Below are 19086 nucleotides of genomic sequence, written 5' to 3' on the forward strand. Positions count from 1 at the left end.
TGCAGGGAAAGTATAAGTGACACCTCACTTTCTAAAGTTGGGCCTACCACCATACTGTCATCAACGCTACTATACTCCTTCCTCATGACCCCATCATCTTTGCCCCAGGTTAAAAAATTCCGAGTTAACCTCTGATAGATTTCCCTTCCCCAGTAAACAGGTATTGAGGGCTTAGTAAATAAAAATATCCTGTATCATTGGTTTAGGTCCAGTAGTGAAGAAAATTACTATTTTGAGAGGCAGTTGGAGAGAGTTAAGAAGCAACTAATTTTTTTAAAGGGACAAAAAAGTAGACAAATAAAGGGTTTTGCCATGAGAAACCATTCTACCAATGTACTAGGCAACAGTCTATTTTTTCAGAAATATTTTGGAAAGGAATCCAATTATTAACTTTGTTACTGACAGATTGATATCCTTAGTGATCCTGTTAATTCTTTTCAGTGTTCTTATGTTATTATATCTGCCTCCAAAACCAGTGATTTTGTTTTTTGTTATTTACATCTCCTCAAGTAACTTAACTGCTTATGTATTTATCTGTTGATATTGACAAAGAAACGTGGAACCAGAATTTGAAAATATAGTTTACTATGCCTTATTGTGTCAGTCAACAATAATTTAAATTTCCTAATAATATCAAAAACAATACATTTAAAAATTAACTTCTAAAGTTAATTTATGGTTATATCAATAACCATAATGATGGTTATATCAAAAATAAAACCATTGCATCTGACAACTGACAGGGATAGTTAAGAAAGAAACGCAGAGCGGTTGTCCTCATGGAACAGAAATATTCTATTTCAATAGGACAGTAATGGAAAAGGAAAACACTGCGACAAACTTTTTAAAACATAAAAATTCTACTATTACCAAGAGCATTCTCCCCAATATTTTAAATGGCTTAAAGACTTTATGAAGGACCAAAATTAGACAGATGGCAAACAATAAAAACGGTATGAACAAAAAGAAAAGCTGTAAATGGAATCTGAACAATAGTTTAGTATCATAGTTAAGAAATAATCAGCAAAAAAGATTTGAAATTGACAGGGGGAGAAAGGTATTTATTTCTAACGTGTTATTGGATTTTTTTATGGGGTAGCAAATCTAACCTTCCACCAAAATTTCTATGATTCCCATAATGAGGCCTTTCTTTCATTTTTCCCTTCTTCTTCTATAGGCACAACATACCTTTTATGAGCTCTGGTTTATAAGCCTTTCTAAGTTGCTCAAGGAAATTGTTGTAGAAAGTCTCTGCTTGCTCCGTAGGCATCGCCATATGGAAGTCTGGTTTGTTCCCTTTCAGAATACACTGAAGAGTAAACTGGCTGACACACAACACTTCAAACTGTTTGTCCATCACACTTTTTGACCAGTGTTTCCCACTCTCATCTTCAAATACCCTCAGGTTTAAAATCTTTCGAACCCTGCAAAGAAAAACACAGCAGTGAAAGCTAACTGCAGAGCTGTAAGCAACGCCCCCCAAAACAAGCCCACAGAAGAATATGTTGCTAAGTTTCCGCATCTGTAAAATGAGGGGACTGGACTAGATGATCTGTAGCACGATGAGTCTATAAAATAAGGGAAACAATTCATGAATTGGCATAGAATGCAAGTGAGAAAAATCAAATGTGTATAATTCACCAACTGAGATCACAGTCTTCTTTGAGTGGAAGAAATGTCCTCAAATATACAACCATATACTAAAGCAATAAGCTTATCCTTTAAGATCAAAATAGAAGCTTCCCCCAAACTGAAATTAACATGCATACTATAGACAACAATAACTAAGCTTCCTTTACCCTGGTCCCTCCCTAGGCAGAATTTATGGACAACATCACTCTCTCACTTCCAATCTTGTAGGTTGATGTCACATAAGAAGCAGCTAGTAAGCAAAAATCATTCCAACTCTATTCCTACCAGAATATGCTTTCCAAAGAAACAAGTGGAAAAAACAGGTGCTGAAACTATAATGTGGTGTACTGAAAAGAACACTGGAAATCAAAGACAAGGTTCTGGTCTATGCTCTACACAGGCATAAACTGTATGACCATAGGCAAATCATAGAAACCACTCCAGCTTTTTCTTCACATATATGAAAAGATTTCCTCATCCTCGTATACAAAACAAGAGGGTTGTAGAAGACAGGTGGAGTACTTCACTGGAGAACAAAATGTTACATATGCCAGCAGACTTTGTCTGAGGTGTGGCCTGATTACGCATAGTTAATAGTTTTCCTTTATTATAAAGGAAGTAAGGATAGGGTTTATATTTAGAAATTACTATGATGTAAAAGCAAAAGGTGACAATCTTGTTTAAGTTGCCAGGGGGGTTAAATCAATCTATTTTTTTTCTTTGCTGGGCAATGGGGGTTAAGTGACTTGCCCAGGGTCACACAGCTAGTAAGTCAAGTGTCTGAGGCTGGATTTGAACTCAGGTACTCCTGAATCCAAGGCCAGTGCTTTATCCACTGCGCCACCCAGCCGCCCTGAAAAAATCAATCTATACAAACTTCTATCCTAATGAAACAATTCCAATGTACCTGTGATCCCATGGGTGTGAACATTTACTCTAATAAAGCAAGGAAGGATCTATTAAGCACCTACCATGGCCCAAGCATTAGGGATAAGAAAACAAAAATTAAATAGTCTCTGGTCTTGAAGAGTGTGAGAATTGGAATGACACCCCCTGCTGGGAGGGACATTGGTACCTCTGATTGACAGGACCCATGGGCAGCAAACATCACTTCCTGACACTGATCTGACCTTCAAAACCCCAGAAAAGGTCACTTCCGGTCATGTGAGGAAACGATGTTTCTTCGCATGAAGCACAGGGAGGACTGAGAGAATTGGAAAGATACCCCCTGCTGGGAGGGACATTGTGAGCTCTGGCCTGAAAAGAAACCATGTGACTTTAGCATCTAGAAGTGACCTTTTCTGGGGTTTTGTTGCCCATGGGTCCTGTCAATCAGAGCTACCAACCAATTAGCTTGGGTGTGTGTGTGTGTGTGTGGTCCTGTTTCCTGTTTCACAGGAGGCTTCTGGGAGGAGCAAGGCTTTTCATTTCGGGACTGTGGCTTGGCAGGAAGACAGATGCTGGGCTCTCTTAGGTAGATGAAGTTTGCTTTTTACCTCTCTCTCTCTCTCTCTCTCTCTCTCTCTCTCTCTCTTTACTAACTTCTGATGCACTTTAATAAATACTTAAAAGTCTAAATTCTTGCTAAAGCTTCTAATTTAAGGCGACCACTCATTAGATTTTAGACATCATAGCTAGAATTTTAGAACCTTACAAGAAGCCGCTACTATTAGGGAAGACATAAATAAGTATACAGAGAATATATACAAAATAAATACAATGTAACTCTGAAAGGGAGGGTACTAGGAACTGGGGGAAATAACCAAAAGCTTCACATAGAAGACATTGATGAGCTGAGTTTTCAACAAAACACGGGATTCCAAGAAGCAGAGATAAGGTGGGAAAAATCCTAGACTTGGAGAACAACCAGTGCAAAGGCACGAAGATGGGAGATGGAGAGTCATATGTGAGGACAACCAAACAATGCAGCTGTCAACTCACCCATGTCTACCCATTCTGTGTAATTCTCAACTATGTTCTCCCATAAATTCACAAGTATTCCACCCAAATGCTAGGGGCATTCTTCACATTTTCTTTGCAGTATGTGCATACCAATGGAGGGTAAATGCAATATGTCCTTTGGTTGACCCTTGCTCTGTGTCATAAGTTCATCATTTTTTCCAATCATGTTTTTCAAGCGTCTGTACTAGATACAAGACTAATGGGCAAATTCTACAGGTTGTCTTCTTCCAATTCAAATGTGGTCTCAACAACCCTGCCATTTACACTGGCTATTCAAGAGACATATCAAGATGAACAAGCTCTGAAAGTCTTCAAACAAAATATCATATTCTGGACAATAGGAATTCTTCATCCACTTGGCTTTACCCGAGTAGATAATTTAACCAAATGCTTTTGAAGACTAGACCTCATTCAGGAGGCTGCCCTGCTGATTGATACAATGAACACAAAGTTATCCATCACTTAGCACACAGTAAGTGCTTAATAAATGCTTTTCCTTCTTTCCTTCACTCATCCACAATCAGGAGCATACAAAAGACCTCACCATATACAGAGAGTCCCCCTGAAGTTTAGGCTTTGAAACAGCCCTCCTTTGTGACCATGGCAAATGCCTCTGACAAACCTACATCCCAATTTTATGTTTCACTTCAATTTTAAAAATTTAATTTCACTGAACAAAGTTTTCTCCATTGTTAAATGTTTCATACTATTTTCTAGGAGTTTGACATGTGCACCCAAGATAACTTGTTAAAGGAGACTCTTTGTCCTACTGAATCAAAAAATTTTATAGTCAAAAAAAACTACATACAGTAGAATGCTATGCTTTCTCCATAATTTCCAAGCAATTTGTAATAATAAAGATATAGTCTAGGGGCAGCTAGGTGGCACAGTGGATAAAGCACTGGTCCAGCCCTGGATACAGGAGGACCTGAGTTCAGACTGTAAAAGATGACAAAAAAAGAAGACTGCATCTAGAAAGGCTATAGGTGGATGTGCATACTAACACCATTGGGATAACTATGAATTGACAGTAATTTGGAACTATTTTATAAAGGGTGATACCTTAAGTAAATCAGAAGAACATGGAACATATCAGATCTATGGCTAGGAGAAGATGTTATAAATAAACAAGAGACCAAGAATACTATGAGGTGTAAAATGGATAATTTTGATTATATTAAATTAAAAAGGGTTTGTACAAATAAAATCAATGTTGCCAAGATCAGAAGGAAAGTAAAAAATTGGAGGAGAAATTTTAGTTTCTCAGATAAAGACCTCACATTTCAAATAGAGAACTTTGTCAAATTTTTAAGAATATGAGTCATTCCCAAATTGATAAATGATCAAAGGATATGAACAGCCAGTTATTAGAAGAAGAGATCAAAGCTATAAATAACTGTATGGAAAAAAAATGCTCTAAATCATTATTGACTAGAGAAATGCAAATTAAAACAACTTTGAGTTACCATCTGACACCTATCATATTGATATGATAGAAGGGGAAAATAACAAATGTTGGAGGGAACTAGGACAAACTAGGACATTAAGACATTTGGTAGAACTGTGAACTGATCCAAACATTTTGGAGAGTAATCTGGAATTATGCCTAAAGAGTTATAAAACTGTGTATATCTATTGACACAGCAATACCACTATTAGGTCTGTTTCCCAAGGTGATCAGGACAAAAGGAAAGAACCTATATGTTCTAAAATATTTATAGCAGCTCTCTTTGTGGTGGCAAAAAACTGGAAATTGAGATGCCCATAAGTGGGAAATAACTGAGTAAGTTGTGGTATATAATTGTTCTGGAATACTACTGAGTTATAAGAAATGATGAACAGATTAGGAAAACATGGAAAGACTTGCATGAAATAGTGAAGAATGAACCAAGAGAACATCTCATATATATATATATATATATATATATATACATACATATATATGTGAATAACAATATTGTTCAAATAATAAATGTGAATGACTAAGCTATTCAGAGTTATCTGAACATTCAAATCAACTACAAAGGACCTATGCAAAAAGATGCTAAGCACCTCCAAAGAAAGAAGTGATATATGGAACTGTATTTCTATATCAAATGTTGGGTTTCTCTAGTGTGAGGTTCAGAAGGAAGGAGGGAAACAGCTTGGAACTTAAATGTAAAAAATAAAATAATTTTTAAAAATATTTATACCATCACTTTTTTGTAGCAAAGAATTGAAACTAAGAGAGTATTCATTAATTGACTAAACAAATTATGGCATATAAATATGAGGGAATATCATTACATCATAAGAAATGATGAAAGGGATGGATTCAGAAATACGTGGGGAAACTTATATGAACCTATCCAAAGTGAAGTGAGCAGAACCAGGACAACAATTTATCCAAAGTGAAGTGAGCAGAACCAGGACAACAATTTATACAATGTCCACAAGAATACAAAGCAAAACAACTATGAAAGATTTTAACTATGGTCAAGGTGACAACTCTAGAAGACTGATGACGAATCATGCTTCCCACTTCCTAACAAAGAGGTGATGAACTAGGGGAGCAGAATGAAACATATACTTTCAGAGAGTGCCAATGGGTCGATTTGTTTTGCTTGACTATACTTATTTGTTGCAGGGAAAAGCTTTTTTTTTGGTTTGGGGGGGGGGGGTTCACAGAAAAGTCACATGGAAAATGATTGATGTCAGAAGTGTCAGTTTAAATATTAAATCTAGCCTATGGTATGTCCAGAGAAATGGTATATTTGGATCTGTGCATTGAACCCAGTAGAAAATGTAATTGGGAATTAAAATAAAGACCAATACTTTGAAACTAATTAAAGCAATGTCACTGAAGCTAGATGATCATGCTCTTGCTTTTCTTAATGGTATTGGGGGGGGTCAGTAATACCAAAACTAAAAGAAGGGAAAAAATCAAAAAGCATATAAATGAAGCTTTTTTAAAAAAAGCACAGAAGAAAGCAGAAGGAAGTTCAGAAGGGGAAAAAGACAGCCAGGGTAGTGTTGAAATTACTGAGTTAAATGTAATGCGTAATTGAGAAAAAACAAACATTCACAGTGTCATATAAAATATTCTTTTTCTGTTCTTTTTACAAGAAAATGTTTGTGTTTGTTGATGTCTGTCAAGTTCATAGTAAAAAAAATACGCTTTTTTTTAAATCCTTACAAATTTGTTTTCTATTTTTCATGTTTGCTGTCATTCTGGTTTTACGCTTAAGCATCCCTGGTATAACGTTACTAAGATGGGTCCCCTGACATATTTTCTTTAAACTTGTTTAAACTAGACAGTAGCATTAAAAATAAATAGCTTGATTAATATTTATTCCTTAAGCATTTCATTAATATATCTTCACTTATTTCACCAACCAAGGTATTAATAAAGGGAATGACAAACAGTATACTTATATTTTTATACTTATATTTTTTTAACAAATTCAACATTGAAATCAAATTTCTGAAAAAAAGAGAAGGTAAACCAGTCACCCAGTGAAACCAGGGGGTAACAAATGAACAGCAAAACTTACTCTGGTACCCACAAACTAGAAAAGGAGCTAGAAAATGGACCTCCAGCACTTAGAGATGCTCTGTAAAAGATCTATGGGGGCAGCTAGGTGGCGCAGTAGACAGAGCACTGGTCCTAGAGTCAGGAGGGCCTGAGTTCAAATTCGATCTTAGACACTTAACACTTACTAGCTGTGTGACCCTGGGCAAGTCACTTAACCCCAATTGCCTCAAAAAAAAAAATATCTATGGAAGAACACGGAGAAGAAAAACATGGCATGAGAAGGCATGGATGAGTTGCAATCTTCTCTAATATTGGTACTATCCACATAAATGAGGACACATAAGGGACAGGTGGTGTAGTGGATAAAGCACCGGCCCTGGATTCAGGAGGACCTGAGTTCAAATCCAGCCTCAGACACTTGACACTTAACTAGCTGTGTGACCCTGGGCAAGTCACTTAACTCTCACTGCCCTGCAAAAACAAACAAAACAAAACAAAACAATAAATGAGGGCACATAACTAGAGGAAGACAAAGACAATTCCTTGGTACATTGTTCAGTCTATCTGAACTTCATCCATTAGATTGTATCCAATCCCTCTATAATTTGGAAGATAAATATTAGTGAGTTACATGAGGCTCAAATAATTTAAGGCACCTAATAAGTGCAAAGAGGGGAGGGGAACCAAGTCAACCTAACCCCAAATTCATCCCATTCTTTACCATACTGCTTCTAGTACAATGTTATTATCACCAAACAATTTTCTCCTTAACTGTATGTGAATGCTAATATTTAGACAGAACCTAGTCCCAAAGTGCAGTGGAAAAGAAAAACAAATGCAGAGAAATTACAACAAAATGTGACTTCACACTCTCCTTATTCATAAACATTTCCCTATGGCACATCATTTTCATTCTAGATAGATTAGGATTTTGCTATCTATGCTACAATCAACTCAAACCTAATACCATTAAGAAAAGCAAGAAGACAGGGGCAGCTAGGTGGCGCAGTGGATAGAGCACCGGCCTGGGATTCAAGAGTACCTGAGTTCAAATCCTGCCTCAGACACTTAACACTTACTACCTGTGTGACCCTGGGCAAGTCATTTAAACCCAACTGCCTCACTAAAAAAAAAAAATTTATTTCTTTGTGTGTCCTGGACCCCTATGGCAGTCTGAGGAAAACTATGCACCCCTTCTCAGAGCAGTGTTTTTAAAAGTATACAACAAAATACATAGGATTGCAAAGGACACAAGTATACTGAAATAGTTATCCAAATTTTTTCAAAACAAATTTACTCTACCCCATAAAAATCTATCCACAGAATCTTCTAGAGTCTGTAGACCTCAGGTTAAGACCCCTTTTCTAAATTAATGCACTTGTAAACTATGTCTACTTGGGGGCAGCTAGGTGGCACAGGGATTCAGGAGTACCTGAGTTCAAATCCAGCCTCAGACACTTGACACTTACTAGCTGTGTGACCCTGGGCAAGTCACTTAACCCCCATTTCCCTGCCCCCCCCAAAAAAAGATGTCTACTCCTTTTGTCTACATAAATATAAAATCTACTCTAAGAAATAACTCTTCCACCCTCCCCCCCTACATAAAGAGGGAATATTTTCTGGATTACTTTGGTTGTAGAACTAGCCCAAGTCTGGGGCCCAGCTGTGCAGGAGAAGATATACCTTCTTATACCCTTTTTGTAATCAAATAATTTACTGTATGCTACTAATAAATTCTCAAGTTAGATTAAAGGTGGATGTAACTGTGCTTTTGTTCCTTAAGATCCAGACCTAAACTAATGCTGACATATACCTTTTTAATATATAATGGGATAGGGGCAGCAAGGTGGTGCGGTGGATAAAGCACCAGTCCTGGATTCAGGAGGACCTGAGTTCAAATCCAGCCTCAGACATTTAACACTTAGTAGCTGGGTGACCCTAGGCAAGTCACTTAACCCCAATTGCCTCACCCAAAAAAAAAAAAAAAAATATATATATATATATATATATATATATATATATATATATATATATATATATATATATAATGGGATAAGTAAAATACTATAATGTGCCATGTCATTTTTATCCCCAGAAAAGTCAGAATTCAAATGAACTAAAAACAGGTTAGGAACAGAATTTAAGTATAGCAATTTATCAACATATATATATATATATATATATATCTTCATTTAAGTGCCTATTATGTACAAAGTACTGTGGAATATATGCCTATGACACAATCTCCATCCTCAGAAAGGTTAAAAACCAAATATCCTTTAAATAAATTTTTAAAAAGAGTACTTTTAAATTAAAATTTATCAATCATCTTAGAAAAATGTAAGTCTATTCTTGAGAAGGATAAATGCACAAAGGCACTGAAAATATCTCATAAAACCACCTGTCACCTAAACCATTTAAATGGCATACCTAAACATTACAATTTTAAATATTTTTATTATTTTCAGAAAATTGTATAAGAACCCTAGATGAAAGTAGAAATTCCCAAGTTAAAACTAATAGATATAGTTTAAGTAAAAAAGAGAGGTTTAAAATACGGCCTCACATACTTAACACTAGCTGTAAGACCCTGGGCAGATCACTTAACTCTCAATGCCCCGTCAAAAAAGAGAGAGAGAGAGAGAGAGAGAGAGAGAGAGAGAGAGAGAGAGAGAGAGGGTTAGCTTTGGATAAGAGAATACTACAAAGTTCATTGGAAACCACTGGAAAAAGAACAGAGCTGTGAGCAGGGATGCCGCCACCTTTGCTACTGAGTTACTGTGGAGGTTACTGTGAAATCCAAATTATGTCAGTATTCTCATCTATAAAATGGGTTAGTTATACCATACAGAGACAATAATTGATTGTGATTCACTTTATTAACATGAAGCTTTGAGAGATCCACTTATGGTTATAATGAATACCTTTCAGATAGCACTATTTTAAATTGAGTCCATATCTTACATGTGTTCCAGCTCTTTCTGTGTATCTTCCATAGAAATACCCAGCAACACACAAATGCCCCGTCCAATGGAACTTATCTGCTCCTCTCCAACTAAGAAAAAAAGTAAAAAAGAAAAAAAGAAATCACAATGAAATTAAGGAACAACTATTAGATTTTATGGCTGCAAACAAGAATTATAATAGAATGTTTTTTAAAACTTTCCACTTCGCATAATTTCTAGAGTACTGTGAGTATATAATACCCAATCGTACAAACTAAAGAAATAATGAACTGAATTTACTTTTCACTCCTATTTCATGGTTGGAAAAAGTGCTAAACATTTGGACAAAATGCTAAATTACAAATCAGGGCATAAGGTAAATCATCTAAAAAAATTTCTGAAGCAGCATTTTTCTATTTCAAAATTGATAAGAGCTGTACCTTGGGGATATCATTGGATTAAATAAAAACAAGTCATAATTTTCTTCTCTTCAGAAAAAAAGTTAGCAAATAGCAGAAGTTCTGAGAGTACAACCTAAACGTAACTCCCATACAGGACAAACAGCCCCAGTTCCTTTGAGAGATCCTTAGAAGACAGGGTTCCTGCTTACACGCCTCTAAAAAGTCTCCACCTTGTCAATGTCCCTTCAAAAATTTAGCTTGCATTATATTACAAGAAGACAAACAACAAAAATACACACATATAGTCATGTAATTACACATAACATATTATACATATTAATACACACACACACAAATAGGGAAAGAGAAGAGAGAGTAAGGAAATAAGCATTTATGTAGTACCTACTACATTCCAGGCGCTGTGCTAAGCACTTTCTAAATATTTTCTATTTTCTGACTACAACCCCATATGGTAGGGGTTATTATCCCCATTTTACAACTGAGGACACTGAGGCAAACAAGAAGTTACATGACTTGCCTGGAGCCAGACAGCTAGTAAATATCTGAGGCTGAATTTGAAGTCCAGTCTATGTCACCTAGCTGCTTTTATATGTATATGTGTGTCTGTATATACACATATATACATAATACATCTGTACTTATACAAATGTATGTACATATAAATCTATATATCAAATATATTCAGATACAGCAATCTCTAAAGTCATAGCATTATCATCTGTATAAGAAAGAAATGGAAACAAAATAGATGTCCATCAAGTAAGGAATAGTTGAACTAAGTATTTTATTTGAATAAAATTTAACATTATTGAATCACAAGAAATGACAAATAAAAGGAACTCAGAGTAACAGAACAAAAAGAAATGTGGAATTTAAGAAGCCAAAACAAGAAAATATGAATGATTATAGAGACTCCAGTTCAAATTAACTAAAACTAGTAAATTAATCAATACTATGCATACTGAGTGCCTACTACAAGCAAAATAGTGTAGATCACACAATGCTTAATATAAGACAGGGTTTCTTAAACTTTTTCCCCCTTACAATGCCTTTTTGCCCAAGAATTTTTTACATGACCCTGGGTACATAGGCATATAAAACAGGTATACATAACCTTTTACTGTTGCCAAATTTTTCATGATCCTCACATTCTGTTTACGTGACATGGGATCACAACCCACTGGTTGTTTTTTTTTAATTAATAAAGTATTTTATTTTGTTCCGTTACATGTAAAGATAGTTCTCAACTTTTGTTTATACAAGCTTTACAATTTCAGATTTTTCTCCCTCCTTCCCCTCCCTCCCACCTCCCCTAGACAGCAGGTAATCTGATATAGGTTTTATATATATATATATATGTGTATATATATATATATACACATAATAACATTAATCCTATTTCTGCATTAGTCATGTTATAAGAGAAAAAATCAGAGCAATGATGAAAAACCTCAAAATAGAAAAAAACAACAGCATCAAAAACAAAAGAAATAGTATGGTTCATTCAGCATCTATACTCCACAGTTCTTTTTTTTTTTCCCCTTGGATTTGGAGATCCTCTTCCATCACGAGTTCCCTGGAACTCTTCTGTGCCATTGCACTGGTGGGAAGAATATAGTCCATCACAGTAGATCAACACTCAATGTTGATGATACTGTGTACAATGTTCTTCTGGTTCTGCTCATCTCACTCATCATCAGCACACGCAAGACCCTCCAGGTTTCTCTGAACTCCTCCTGCTCATCATTTCTTACAGCACAATAGTATTCCATTGTATTCATATACCACAACTTGTCCAGCCATTCCCCAATTGATGGGCACCCCCTCAACGTCCAATTCCTTGCCACCACGTAAAGAGCAGCTATAAATATTTTTGTACATGTGGGTCCCTTTCCCCTTTCCATGATTTCTTTGGGAAAAAGACCCAAAAGTGGTATTGCTGGGTCAAAGGGTATGCACAGCTTTATCGCCCTTTGGGCATAATTCCAAATTGCTCTCCAGAATGGTTGGATCAGTTCACAGCTCCACCAACAATGCATTAGTGTTCCAATTTTCCCACAGCTTCTCCAACATTTATTATCTTCCTTTTTTGTCATTTTAGCCAATCTGATAGGTGTCAGATGGTACCTCAGAGTTGTTTTTATTTGCATCTCTCTAATCATTAGAGATTTAGAGCATTTTTTCATATGGGAATAGATAGCTTTGGTTTCTTCATCAGAAAACTGCCTGTTCATATCCTTTGACCATTTCTCAATTGGGGAATGACTTGGGTTCTTATAAATTTGATTTAGTTCCCTATATATTTTAGAGATGAGGCCTTTATCAGAAGTACTGGCATCAAAAATTGTTTCCCAGCTTTCTGCCTCCCTTCTAATTTTGGATGCATTGCTTCTGTTTGTACAAAAATTTTTTAATTTAATGTAATCAAAATCATCCATTTTGCATTTTATAATATACTCTATCTCTTGTTTGGTCAAAAACTGTTTTCCTTTCCAAAGATCTGATAGGTAGACTATTCCTTTCTCTCCTAATTTACCTATGGTATCACCTCTTATGTCTAAATCATGTATCCATTTTGACCTTATTTTAGTATAAGGTGTAAGATGCACAACCCACTGTTTAAGGAGCACAGTGGATAAAGCATTGGTCCTGGATTCAGGAGGACCTGAGTTCAAATCCGGCCTCAGACACTTGACACTTACTAGCTGTGTGACCCTGGACCAGTCACTTAACCCTCACTGCCCGCCCCCCCCCCCAAAAAAGCCAAGAATCTCAAAGGAATTAATGACCAAAAAAAGTGGAAAGGGGACCTAGCACTATCAGATCTCAAAGTGTACTACAAAGCAATAATCACTATAATAATTTTAAACTGGGTGAGAGGTTTATCATTGTAACAGATATGGTAATGACAAACAGAAACAATGATAGTAGCCTAGTGTTTGATAAAGCCAAACATCACAATTAATGGGATAAGAACCCATTCCCATAAAAGTGTTGGAAAACTGGAAAGCAATCTGGTAAAAACTCGGTATACATCTTACACCGTATACCAAGATAAGCTCCAAACAGGTTCGTAACTTAAGACAGAAAGTGACATCATAAACAAGTTAGGGAAGCATAAAAGAAATTATGGATAGAGAAAGTTCATGACCAAGCAAGAAATAGAGAGGATCACAGAAAGTAAAAAGGACCTTCACAACCTAGGTGCCACCCTCAACTCCTTACCTCAAGACTTTTCCCACTCTAAATGAATCCATCCTCCACACAATGGCCAAAGCTGATTTCCCTAAAACACAGCTATGATCATGCCTCCCTCTTAATAAACTCAAGTGTTTCCCTATTAACTCTAGGATCCAATATAAAATCTTCCTTTTGGGCATTTAGCTAACTTCTCAATGGAACCTCTCCACACATTCCCGGTGTTCTTACACCTCACTCTTCTCCACATGTTCTATTTCAGTTATACTCGCCTACTCACGGTTCTGCACACATGAGAGATGAGATAGCATTGCAATTCCCTCTCAGCACTTGTGCCCTGGCTGAACCCCAGCTCAATTCTGTGTCTCTAGGAAATCCTGACTTCCTTTAAGACTCTATTCAAGCACCACCTTCTACACAGATGCTCCCAATCCTCCTTCCCAAAACTACCATGTATTTTGTGTGTGTGTGTGTGTGTGTGTGTGTGTGTGTGTGTGTGTGTGCATGCTGTCTCTTCTGCCTTGCCCTATTTCCAAAATGTAAGCTGTTTGGGAGAAGAAATTTTTTATATTTTTGTTTTTCTAATCCCTTGACTGACTGATTCCTAACTCTTGTTTTCTGTGATCTTCACTTTAGCAACTTATCATATAGGCTATGGAGTGAAAAGAGCTGGACAGACTCTTTTATTTTTTTAATTTTGTTTTTTGCAGGGCAGTGAGGGTTAAGTGACTTGCCCAGGGTCACACAGATAGTGTCAAGTGTCTGAGGCTGGATTTGAACTAAGGTCCTCCTGAATCCAAGGCCAGTGCTTTATCTACTGCGCCATCTAGCAGCCCCCTGGACAGACTCTTAACATTAAGAGGGGGCAGTTATCTCCCCCTCATAGAAAGGTTTCCTGCGGCAAAAACTGAATGACCACTAAAGGGAGGATGTAAAAGGGATTGGGGAGGGGGTTATGGATTGGGCTAGATGGCCTCTGAGGTCCCCTTTCCAACCCTGAGATGCTGTGATTGGTAGGGGAGGGGAATGGCCTGGACCCTGAGTGAGAACTTAATCTTGTGAGATACAGAAGCCAAGTAGAATCTAAGAACCTACTACCTGCCAGGCATGGATACAAAGACAGATGAAAAAGTAGTCTCTGCCCTCAAGGAGCACACAGTCTAATGGACAGAGGAGACAAGCAATTTTGAACAAGAGAGTACTGCCTCTACTTAGGAGTGGTCTCTAGATACGGATGGTCTCTAAATGAGAGTGGTCTCTCTCTAGGTGGGGGTGGTCTCTCTAGGTGGAGGTGGTCTCTGGGTGGGTGGTCTCTCTAGGTGGGGGTGGTCTCTGGGTAGGTGGTCTCTCTCTAGCTGGTCTCTCTAGGTGGGGGTGGTCTCTCTAGGTGGGGGTGGTCTCTCTCTAGCTGGTCTCTCTAGGTGGGGGTGGTCTCTGGGTAGGTGGTCTCTCTCTAGCTGGTCTCTCTAGGTGGGGGTGGTCTCTGGGTAGGTGGTCTCTCTCTAGGTGGGGGTGGTCTCTCTAGGTGGAGGTGGTCTCTGGGTGGGTGGTCTCTCTAGGTGGGGGTGGTCTCTCTCTAGCTGGTCTCTCTCTAGGTGGGGGTGGTCTCTGGGTAGGTGGTATCTCTCTAGATGGGGGTGGTCTCTCTAGGTGGGGGTGGTCTCTGGGTAGGTGGTCTCTCTCTAGGTGGGGGTGGTCTCTCTGGGTGGAGGTGGTCTCTGGGTGGGTGGTCTCTCTAGGTGGGGGTGGTCTCTCTCTAGCTGGTCTCTCTAGGTGGGGGTGGTCTCTGGGTAGGTGGTCTCTCTAGGTGGGGGTGGTCTCTGGGTAGGTGGTCTCTCTCTAGGTGGGGTGGTCTCTCTCTAGCTGGTCTCTCTAGGTGGGGGTGGTCTCTGGGTAGGTGGTCTCTCTCTAGGTGGGGGTGGTCTCTCTAGGTGGAGGTGGTCTCTGGGTGGGTGGTCTCTCTACGTGGGGGGTGGTCTCTCTAGGTGGGGGTGGTCTCGGAGGACAGGCGCAGGGATGAAGGAGGACTTAAGCCGAGACTAGAGGGAAGCCCGGCTCTGCTCCGGGCCTGCCCACAGGGCCAAACCGAGTCACGCCGGGCCCCATGCCGGTCAACGAGTCGGCCACAAGCCTCGGCCGTCTTCAGCCACGGCTAAACGAGGCTGGACGGGCGGAGCAAGCAGGTCTCTCCGAGGCGCGCAGACCCCTCTTCGGCCAAAAAAAGCCTGGGTGGAGGAGCACGCAGGCGCCCGGGGGGGAGGGCGGGGGGGGAAACACCGCCCCACCCGGACGGGCCCCGGGGTCCGGGGAGGGGGGGGGGGCAGGCCCCGGCTGGCCCCACACTGACCTGTGACGCTGGCCCGCGCGACGCGCTGGATAATGGCCTTCATGGCGGCTCCGTGCCGCAGGGGGCGGCCCTCGCAACTGCGGCAAAGGCAGCGCCAGGCCCGGCCCGCTCCGCGTGCCCAGCTACTCGCCGCTCCTCCTCCTCCTCTTCCTCCTCCTACGCCTCCTCCCTAGCGAGTCCTCCCCCTTTCGGCCCACGCTGCGCCGGCGTCTCCGCTGCCCCTGCCGCCCCCTAGGGGCCGCCCCCAGCAGCAGCAGCCGCCCGCGCCTGCCCCACGGTGAGGCGCTCACCTGCCCACCCCAAGCAGCCTAGGCCCCAGGTGAGGGATGATAGAACCGCCGAGACCCCCGGGTCATCCAAGTTCATTCAACACATCAGATATGCCAGGGCTGTGATTCCATTGGTACCCAGGAGGTGACCTACTTCCATCCTCCGGTGTGGAAAAAATCAAGAACAGCAGCAAAAACCTCAACTTCAGGTTAATCTGATTGTAAGTGTGAGAATGGAATTCCCAACCCTTAATCCAGTAAATTTATGGAGATAATATTTTGTGAATGATCTTTTTTTTAAAAAGAGTTTAGGGTTTAGTGAAAATAGATAACCCCTCCACATTTTAGTAAATGGTCTACAAAAATCCTATGACAAAAACAAACAACAACAAAGAAACAGGACCCTTTCAACAAGTGGCCAATACTTGGGTGATTCAGACTCAAAGGGGGCATTAGACCCATCTTCAAATATTTGAAGGGCTGTCAGATGGAAAAAGGATTAGTTTGTTGTGTTTAGCAGGTGCCAGAGCTGGGAGAAATATGTAAAAGTTGGAAATAGTCTGATTCGGACTTGATATTATTAGGAAAAAATAAAAACAATGAATGTCAAAAAACAGAATGGGCTTCCTCAAGAAGGGGTGGATTTCCATTCCTTGGTAAAGGAGAGGTGTCAGAATGATACCTTATCAGGGATGTTAAAAGGGGGCTTCCATTCATGTGTGGATTGGAGGGGATGGTCTCTGAAGCCCCTTCCAGTTCTCAAATTCCATAATGAACTTATCAGAATTTAGTTAAAGGGGCTTAAGGACCTGCCAATGTTTTTATTCCACTGACTTGAGCTTTGAGAACCACAGACATCTCTAGGTTACAATGAGACAATCAGAGGAGCCTTCCTGACTCATTGTTCAATTACTTAAGACATTACAGATATATGGACTTTGAATGCAATAAAATGTTTACATCTTAAACAAATTCCAACACCATGGTTGCCTTGATGGAAAGGTTGCTCACATACTAGTTACTTCCATGTTTTCTGTCTCTTTTTCTTCCCCAAAAAACCCTATTTCTTTTAGCCCCAGCCAATTGCTTGCTCTGCAGTTAGACTCAATGTGTTTATCTTGCACAAATGATGTATGACAAAATTGGGCAGAATCACAACAGCATCCAGGGAAGTAAGCCATGTGGAAAGTGGGCCCACCATCCTCCCCCTCACCACCAGTGGTTGACCAACTCGCCACCACAGTAGCATCCTCCAGACCACTGGCCCTGCTTCTAGCCCATCCCCCTAAACAATCATCCAGGGAAGCAACTCTTGTGCAGAAGGGATCAGCTTCAACTGACCAAATGCTACCTGTTCTTCTTCAGTCATTTCAATCTTGTCTGACTCTTCATGACCCCACTTGGGGTTTTCTTGGCAAGGATATTAGAGTGGTTTGCCATTTCCTTCTTCAGTTCAATTTACAGATGAGAAAACTGGGCAAACAGGATTAATTGACTTGCCCAGGGTCACACAGCTAGTAAGTGTCTGAGGCTATATTTGAATTCAGATCTTCCTGACTCCAGGCCTGGCACTCTATCCACTGAGCCACCTTGCTGCCCCTAACTACCACCTCCAAGTAAGCCAACCTTGTTGAACTATCATGCCTGGAAAGTCAAACAACTGCTACTACTTTGACCACTGCTTTCAGCTACTGATCAGTTGCCATATAGTTTTATCGATGAAAATCACACTAAAGAAGATGTATGGCCTCTAGCTTCATTGCTGCACCCTAAGGACCAAGGGGCTTTTCTATCTGCCCTGCAAATGAAACTACCAATACATGTTGTCCCCCACCCCCACCCTGTTCAAAGTGTGAGAATAGGCATTATCTTACTCTTCTATCCCAGTTGCTTGGCACAGTCCTTACACATAGTAAGTGCTTAATATTGCTCCCATCTTGGGGCAGCTAGGTGGCACAGTGGATAAAGCAGACACCCTGGATTCAGGAGGACCTGAGTTCAAATCCAACCTCAGATACTTGACACTTACTAGCTGTGTGACCCTAGGCAAATCACTTAACCCTCATTGCCCTGCAAAAAAAATCAAAACAGAACATTATATATATATGTGTGTGTGTGTGTGTGTGTGTGTGTGTGTGTATGTGTTTTATATATATATTGCTCCCATCTTGAGTTACTTTAGGATATTGGATATAGGACAGCCTTTATTTCACTCCAAGGAAAGTGAAAAAGATGCTAAGAACCCAAAGGAGTCCATCAAAAAAAATCACTCAACAGTTCCCTCAAAATAATCCTATTTGAGAGGCTTCTGAACAAGCAATTACCTTCCTATCAGAGCTGCACTGTACAAAGAACAGACTGGCTCTTCAATCCAAGTAGGAAACTACTCAGGAACTATATAAACAATCTTCTTTCACTGAGTGCTACATCAGTAAATTTTGGGCAGCTAGGTGGCACAGTGGATAGAGCACTGGTCCCGAAGTTGGGAGGACCTGAGTTCAAATTCAGCCTCAGACACTTGACACTAGCTGTGTGACCCTGGGCAAGTCACTTATCTCTGATTGCCTTAAAAAATCCAGGGCCATCTCCAGTCGTTCTGATGTGTATCTTACCACTGGATCCAGATGGCTCTGGAGGTTGGTGACTTTGCAAAGCCCTCCCTCACTTAAATCCAATTCACTGCAAGTCATGACATCATTCCCCAATGTCATAGTCTTCTTTGAGAACAAAGAACAAACATCATAAGGAAATGTCCTCTTTCTAGAAGATCTGGTCTTAGAACTTTCAAACTTCAGAA

At 39.7% G+C, this 19086-nt stretch overlaps 1 protein-coding gene across 1 annotated transcript in view; it reads right to left on the bottom strand.

Annotated features, from left to right (window-relative positions):
- DTD1 (D-aminoacyl-tRNA deacylase 1) overlaps nucleotides 1-16199 on the bottom strand; it is a 199162-nt gene extending 182963 nt beyond the window's left edge. Inside the window, exons 1-3 of the mRNA XM_043988032.1 lie at nucleotides 16021-16199; nucleotides 10073-10163; nucleotides 1189-1424 (exon numbers count right to left, since the gene is read on the bottom strand). Of these exons, the coding sequence (XP_043843967.1) occupies nucleotides 1189-1424; nucleotides 10073-10163; nucleotides 16021-16063 (370 nt within the window). The 5' untranslated portion in view covers nucleotides 16064-16199. The remainder of the gene's footprint in view (nucleotides 1-1188; nucleotides 1425-10072; nucleotides 10164-16020) is intronic.
- Nucleotides 16200-19086: the final 2887 nt, after the last annotated feature.

Source organism: Dromiciops gliroides, chromosome 2 (assembly GCF_019393635.1).
Source record: "Dromiciops gliroides isolate mDroGli1 chromosome 2, mDroGli1.pri, whole genome shotgun sequence".
NCBI lineage: Eukaryota > Metazoa > Chordata > Mammalia > Microbiotheria > Microbiotheriidae > Dromiciops > Dromiciops gliroides.